The sequence below is a fragment of the Ostrea edulis genome, chromosome 1 (genome assembly GCF_947568905.1).
Source record: "Ostrea edulis chromosome 1, xbOstEdul1.1, whole genome shotgun sequence".
Taxonomy (NCBI): Eukaryota; Metazoa; Mollusca; class Bivalvia; order Ostreida; family Ostreidae; genus Ostrea; species Ostrea edulis.
The window spans coordinates 43,835,084-43,843,018 of NC_079164.1; the positions used below are offsets into that span (position 1 = coordinate 43,835,084).

Consider the following 7,935-nt stretch of genomic DNA (forward strand, 5'->3'; position numbering starts at 1 on the left):
CCCACTGTGACTCATAAAGGGATAAATAAAATTTTAACAAGGCTCTCGCAATTTTTTTTCCATTATTGAAAATATAAACTTTCGAAAATTTACAAAGTTTAGAAGTAAATAATTCCGGTAATAAATCAAAAAATAGAATTTACGTCTGGTCCAGCACCAAATTACAGTTTGTTCCGCCTCCAGAAAAACACGCATGCGCAGAGGACTTGTAAACAATACAGCATGGCGTCTAGAGCGGGTAAGCGTCCTGTGGGAAGACCGCGAATTCTTACCGACTCGGCCAAAAAGAGAGCGAAAAGTGAAAGAAATAAATCATATTTGTATAAGACTAAGATTTATCTCGGAGATCAATACGAAAGATGGCAAGCAAAGAAGGAAGAACTCGGAGAAACGCACGCAGGACTGGCGAAGATTCTACTTGACAGGTTGGTTTTGAAACTTTCTAAATGTAAAGTTATTATTTGAGGATAAACCTGGATCGATCGGTGGTAAACATTCTTTAAAATATTATTTATAAACCCTCTGCGAGTATTGTGTTAAAAATACTTCATATATCTCCTTAGGTGCTCAAATTATGAGTTTGCAAGCTTTTCGGGGGCCCCCAAGGGGAAATTTTTGAGAAAACAAAGATATATAGATTTCAACAGTATTTTATTATGATAATTCACAATAGGATTAGACAGCAGGCACTGCCTATACAAGTCTTCACCGTTGATATTATATTACTTTGATTCTGTTATGATTTGTAAAGTATAATATTCATTTTACTGTATTGGACACTATTCAATTCAAATAGACTTGTAACGGACAGTGAAACAGAGGATGCAGACTCAGCTGACCAGTCACTTACATTGCAGAAAAAAATATCAACGCCTATATTAAAGAAAAAGCTACATCTCCTCCCCCCAGATGTATCAGAAATTTCATCAGCTCTAAGGTAGGTGTATACATTATTACAGGCAACTGAAGAACGGAAAAAAATCTAAATTATGTGACTCCACTGACCACCTTCATAGCTTGTTCTGCATAGTCAATTTGTACTTTCTGCAAGCTTTTGAGACAATCATTTGTGAGATATTATAGGTACCTGTTGTGTGGATAGACTTGTACATATACCCCCCCCCCTCCCCTTAGCCAATGAATAAACGAATATAAAACCAAAAACTTATCTTAAAACTGGCTTTACAGAATGACCTAGGGAGGTGATAGGTGGGGAAATCACATATTTGAGGTAAATTTGTGATTCTATATTTACTGTTTCATTAGATGGAGGGGGTATCCACATTTGAGGTGGCTGTGAATACTACATTAGTCCTTAGACAAATTCGCCCAAAAATATTGATCTCACCATAAACCAAGATTTTAAAATTATATTTTCCATAATTTTATGTGTATATTGGTCATCTGTTAATTTTGAACACTTGCATTTGATTGTTAACTTATAAGAGCTTCATTTTTATGTAGCGAGAGTACTGATACAGAGAAGCAACAAGAAGTGGCAAAATCTTCTGCTCCACCAGTAACCAGTCAACAGGAATCTCCTGGGTATGCAAACATTTGTTGACTTATATTGTAGTCTATATTTGATACAATTAGTTCCCTACTAGCTTCACCTTTATGTTTCCTCTCCAGTGGTTGTCAATCACACAGCAGACTTATGGTAATGTGTAATGGTAATGCATTGTAATCATTACATTTTTTTTTTAAAGTAATGGGGTGTAATGTGTAATGCACCCATTTTTGAAACACAAGTAATTATAATGTAATGCATTACTTTCATAAAAATGCCAGTAATATCATTACTTTTCAATACATTTGAATTACATATCAACATCATTACTAACCCCCTAATTTAGACCTCTTTGGAAATAAAATGTGACATTACTACATGTATTTGAATAAACAGCAAAGTATTTGTTTAGAACAGATCTTGATACATAGTCATAGTGTGATTGACAATCACTTTGATTTAAATGTTTACTTCAAATAAATTGTGTTCATAGATTTACTTTGTATTTTTTTTTTCATTGTAATGTGTAATGTAATTCATTACTTTAGCAAAGTAATTGTAATTTAATTAATTACTTATATGAATGAAAATAATGGTAATTGTAATGGTGAAAATTCCAATGTAATTGTAATTTAATGCATTACATTCAAAGTAATTGACCCTAGGTCTGTCACACAGTACATTTATATAAAAATGAAAAATATATTGTCAGTATTTGTACTTGACTTGTCTTTTGATTAAAATTGTAGCCCAAGTCACAAGAAAAGAAAACTCTTTGATGATAAAGAAGTTTCATTCATCAATCCATTTGAGTAAGTAATATTTTGCCAAGTATATCCTAGCTATCACAATCATTATACTTACTGGATTATCAAAAATGGCATGTTTCAGATAGTATGATACTTAGCAAGGATACACATTATGATATGAATAACACATGAGCTATAAAACTTTTCAGTGTAACAATAGATGTAACAGAAGAAAGCAGCAGTGACATAAATTCTGACGAAGAGTATGAGCCAAGCTTTAATGTGACTTTAAGGTACCGGTAATTGATAATTATGTTAAACTGATTCAGAAATTTATCATCAGAGTTTAATTAACTCTACAGTTTTGCAATATGTAGAAATGAAATTCAATTGATTCTATATGATCATTTTTGAAAGTTTGACTCAATATTTTTGATACCCTTTAAGTCAAGGGTTGGGTCAAAACCTTTAAAAATGAAGCATCCTCTACAAATCAGCTTCACTCAGGGACATCAAGCAGCAGTTAAACTGAGGGTATAATAATGAATTATGACAAGAAAGGTTGCATTTTCCAGAAATTTGAAATTTATGGCCTCCGAGTCTGGGTTTTTGATGCTTTGGTGTGGCTTTATGGCTTGTAGAGTGAATTTTATGGTTTAGGGCGGTGACCAAATGGGTATTAGTCTGTAATACAAATGCATTTAAAGCATGTGTGATTTAACTTTCCATTTCAGAGTTGTTTTATGTTAGTCAGGTGACCATTTAGGTCCATGGCCCTCTTGTTTGACCAAAGAATTGTTTATTTGCAAATTGGAAATTAATACATGTACCTTCTTTGTTTTACATGACATGTTTAACTTGTTTTTTTCTCAGCTTAATTTGAACAGTAAAATTCTGTATCGGTGAAAAAATGTTCATTATGATAAGCTTCAACTTTTAGAATATATTTTGATTTCAATTTGTTTTTTATTTTTTTTAGACCAAACAACATGTTTGGTTTGGAGGAAGTAAGTTTAGAGGTGCAGGAGTTTGGAGTGGAGGAAGTAGAAGGAGATGAAGAAGGGGGTCTTCAGGAGACAATTGAGGAGACAGGGTCTGGTGTCACAAAGATTAAGAATGTCGAAGAGATGCCCATATTAACAAGAGACGAGACATGCCTTGTGTATAAGAGGTGCTTGTTAAAGTTGGCCAATACACACATCGACTACAAATGCAAAGTGAAGGGTTGCAATTCTCCTATCTCACTGCGCACAGGGAATATAGGCTCAGCTCTGTATATTTTCTGGGTAAGCATTCCATGGTCTTTGACACTAAAAAATATTAAGATTTTATTTTGTTTTTAGATCACCTGAGCTGAAAGCTGAAGTGAGCTTTTCTGGTTGTCCGTCTGTCTGTAAACGTTTTACATTTTTAGGTCACCTAAGTAAACTCAGGTGACCTATTGCAATTGGTTGTCGTCGTGCGTTTACCATTGTTAACTTCTTCTTGATAACTACCATTCCAATTCTTTTCAAATTTGGTCTGAAGCATCTTTGGGACAAGGGGGACATAAAGTGTAAATTTCGGAACTCCAGCACCACTGGGGCCCTAGGGGCAGGGCAAAAACTGTACAAAATTGACTAATCTTCAAAAAAAAAATGTCTCTACAACTGCACATGTGTAAGAAAAACTAAATGCATGGTGATGTAGAGCGGGAAGGTTTCTACCAAAATTGTAACTTTCGTGATCCCCGGGGTAGGGGTTGTGACCCCAGGGTGGGGCCAAACTTGGTATATAGTGTTTATGTGTTAAACAATTAAATAACATCTTCTTTAGTGTTATTGATACTAAATTGAAACTAAGTGGATATTTAGAAAAAACAGGTAGTCCTTTACCAAAAGTGTAAATTTCATGATTCCCGGGGTAGGGGTTCTGACCCCAGTTTGGGGCAAAACTTAGTAAACAGTATCTATCTGTAAGTTTGCTGATACTGTATAAAATCTAAATGCATACTTAGGAATAGCAGAAAAGGATGTACAAAAAAAATGGTAATTTTACACATCTTGTTTTATACTGTTGATGAATATCAGAATTTAGCTTAGATATTCAGAACAGGAATTTTTTTTTCTTCTAGATTCCATAACCCTTTGGAGTTTTCTTTGTCTTTTTCACTAGTACTCAGGTGACCGATAAAGCCTGTGGGCCTTTTGATTTTAGATTTCATAGCCCATGGAAGTAGTGATACTTTTTCACTAATATTCAGGTGACCGATAAGGGCTGTGGGCCTCTTGTCAACTTCTCCAGAACCACTGGGTCATTTATAATCAAACTTGGCCAAAAAGCATCCTTGGGTGAAGCGCTTTCAATTTTATTCAAATGAAGGGTCATGCCCCCTTCAAAGGGAAGAAAATTCCAAAAATGCAAAAATAGTGTGGGATCAGTTAAAAATCTTATTCTCAAGAACCACTGGGTCAGAAAAGCTTACATTTACATGAAAGCTTCCTGACATAGTGCAGATTCAAATTTGTAAAAATCATGGCCCCCGGGAGTAGGTTAGGGCCACAAAAGGGATCAAATTTTTACTTGGGAATATATAGGGAACATCTTTAAATAATTGAGCCAAGGTGACACAGGTGAACGATGTGGACAATGGGCCTCTTGTTTCTTTCTTCATTTGCTATTTCTGATGAATATTACCCTTCTTTTAAAATTATTTTACAGGAATGCACCCAGAAACACTTGGCACACAAGTGGTGTTCTCAGCCATTGCTGAATAGAAGACTGCATGGAGGGGACTTGCAGATCGCTTCTGCAATTCTGACCTCTGGAAACAATTATGCAAAAGTTAAACTTTTTGCAGATTTCTTGAAGCTTTACTTCCCTAGTATTTCAAAGTTCTCAGCTATCCAGAGAACATACTTGATACCAACCATCAATACATTCTGGAGAGAAGAACAACTGGGCACAGTAGAGAGTTTGCAGGGACAAGAAATTATTGCTCTTGGTATGTATGGTAGTTGTTTCTTTATTAAAAAAAAACATACCTTATACAAGTATATAATATGAAATAGAATATATATATATAGCATACTTATTGTGTAGGTGATGGAAGGAATGATAGTCCAGGGCATAGTGCACAGTACTGCACATATTCCATAATGGATAACAGCTCCAAGAAAATAATTTCCATCATCACCATGGATAAAAGAGAGACGGGGAAGAAGAGCACTAATATGGAAAAGGGGTGCTTTTTAAAAGCTATGGAAGACCTAAGAGATAATGGTGTTGTTGTAGCTGAGGTTGTTACCGATGCACATTTGCAAATTGGAGCAGTTATGAGTAAGTGCCACTTTATAAAGATTTCACTTTTGTTACTAAATCACTATGTCCTGTCAGTATTGCAGATACTGAGTTAAGGAGGTGTGCTACACCAGAGAAATTTGATGTAGATGAAAAAAGGAGGATATGTACAATAATATTCTGTAGTTGAAAATTTTCAAATTTACTTTATTTTGTCAAAAAAATACAATTTTAGTTGAAGGTAATCTGAAAAAAATTTAAAACCCCTGCTGGACTCGAACCTGCGACCTACAGTTCAGCAGGTGGTATTCTAACCTACTGAGCTACTCGGCTAGGTATTTAAATGGAAAAGGAAAAAAAGTTAAATATTGCTGATAACTATTTTTTCATCCATGTTTTTAAAGGAAGTCAGCCATTATGACGATGTAGAGTACTACCTTAAGGTTTGGGTTTTTTTTCTTCAGAGAACAGATTCCCAGAAATAAAGCACTCGCATGACATATGGCATGCTGCCAAAAACCTAGGCAAGAAGGTAGTTGCTGCTGGACAGAGTAAGGAATGCCGACCTCTCCTAGAGTGGAGTCGTGACATTATCAACCACTTTTGGCATGCTTGTTCTTTGGCAACTGATGTTGATAGCTTTATGGTATGTTTCTTTTACATTGCAACTAATTGGGGTGGTCCCCCGGATGAGACTGCAAAAACTGAGGCCCCCTCAAAGGCTGTATATGCTGACAGAGGCCTAAATTTTGCAACTCATCGCAGGTGGTGATTTTTTCCTCAAGAACCACACAATAAAAACTAAAATCTGATTAAAATACTAAATTCTCAATATATTTTATTGGATACGCTGTAATTTTTAATTCGATACTACTTCATTTTTCAGAAGTACAGCAGAATTGGAGACGTTCAACAATCTTATTTTAATGTATTGTGGCAAAAGGTTTGCTTTTTCCCCACCTGTTTACAGGGCTAGAAGCCAGTTGGCTGCATTAGATTACAACAACAATGTGGACAGGATGGTGAAAAGAAACTTGGATGGGACAGTGCAGTAAGCATTTTAATTTACTTTATATACGTGTATAAAAGTTCCATTTGATTATTTCCAATTCAAATGATGGGGTGGTTCAAGCTATTTCCTAGTCTTAAGTTGTGTAATGGGCTTCACAAAATTATTTGGTAGCGGGTGTAGTAAATTTTATAATTCATATGTAATATCATACCTCTGATTTTTTTCTATAATAGGCAACACAGAACATTCAACAAAAAAAGTGGCCGCTGGAGTGTAACACCAGTAAAAGTTGAAAAGAGCTACAGACACGTGGACATCATAATGGAAAGAGTGGTGGCTGCCCGTCTGAATGACCAGGAAGGCATGAGTCAGTCTGTAGTGTTTGACATTGATGACCCACGCCGCTTGAGCAGGACCATTGCCCCAATTGATCCAAAGCCAACGACGGAGTTGCTCGAGGAGAAAGTGTCACGGTTTCAAGCAACAGACTAATCGTGAACATTTGCAAATGTAGCTTTGTTAATATTTGTATAATTTAGTATAGTGTGTAAACACGGTCACCTATGCATACTTGATTTTGTTAAACAACCCAGAAGACTGATGTACTGGACTACTGGTGCTTAAAATTGAAATTTCTGATATGATATCCATGACAATGTGCTTATAGGAAAACTGATTTGAAATAATGCTAACAAAAGTTTTAGGAAAATTGTTTGTGTAGTTGAATTTTGATATTTCTAACATCGATATCTTAAATACTATGGATATATCCAAGGGAGTTAGAAGGACAAATTACTTCTTTATGTATAACATCAATGTCTTGCATCCTCGGAAATCTTTTTCTCTTGGCCCCATCAAGTTAGAAATTTGACAACATTTATCAAATGTCTTTGTTTTTACAAAGACATCATGCCATACGTCATATCATAGTCTCAATCAGTCCATTAGAATTCAGGTGTTATCTTGGTTATCAAATAGTCTACAATTTTTAGCATTATCGTGTACATATCATTTTAGTGTATGTTTTTCCCCCCAGATATTGTCATGTTTATTAGCTAGTCTATGATTTTCATGTATTCTCTTAGTGTGTAATTTCTGGAATTACCATGTTTGTCAGACAGTCAGTCCATTACTGGATGAATTCAAATATCCTTATGATCTCAAATTCAATACTATTTTCATATGATACGCATATAACTACGGCTGTGGTACTAAGAGGTTGGACTTCAATCATGCACTTTTCAGCAAAATGAACCACAAGTATCAGTATATTGCAGCTTGTCACAATTGATCACCATGAAGAGAGGAAGTTGCCTATTTGTCAAGATCTTAGTCTCAGTTAATAGGAAAACAGGCAGAATACAGACCGAGCTATTGGGGCTAAG

At 35.3% G+C, this 7,935-nt stretch overlaps 1 protein-coding gene across 1 annotated transcript in view; it reads left to right on the forward strand.

The window, feature by feature from the left end:
* LOC125649364 (uncharacterized) overlaps positions 1 to 7,935 on the forward strand; it is a 9,090-nt gene continuing 1,155 nt past the window's right edge. The window contains exons 1-11 of the mRNA XM_056143286.1: positions 1 to 425; positions 797 to 937; positions 1,465 to 1,545; positions 2,260 to 2,322; positions 2,469 to 2,552; positions 3,239 to 3,545; positions 4,960 to 5,242; positions 5,341 to 5,577; positions 6,003 to 6,303; positions 6,425 to 6,589; positions 6,784 to 7,935. The exon at positions 6,784 to 7,935 is cut by the window's right edge and continues 1,155 nt beyond it. Coding sequence (XP_055999261.1) covers positions 223 to 425; positions 797 to 937; positions 1,465 to 1,545; positions 2,260 to 2,322; positions 2,469 to 2,552; positions 3,239 to 3,545; positions 4,960 to 5,242; positions 5,341 to 5,577; positions 6,003 to 6,303; positions 6,425 to 6,589; positions 6,784 to 7,042 — 2,124 coding nt within the window. The 5' untranslated portion in view covers positions 1 to 222 and the 3' untranslated portion in view covers positions 7,043 to 7,935. The remainder of the gene's footprint in view (positions 426 to 796; positions 938 to 1,464; positions 1,546 to 2,259; positions 2,323 to 2,468; positions 2,553 to 3,238; positions 3,546 to 4,959; positions 5,243 to 5,340; positions 5,578 to 6,002; positions 6,304 to 6,424; positions 6,590 to 6,783) is intronic.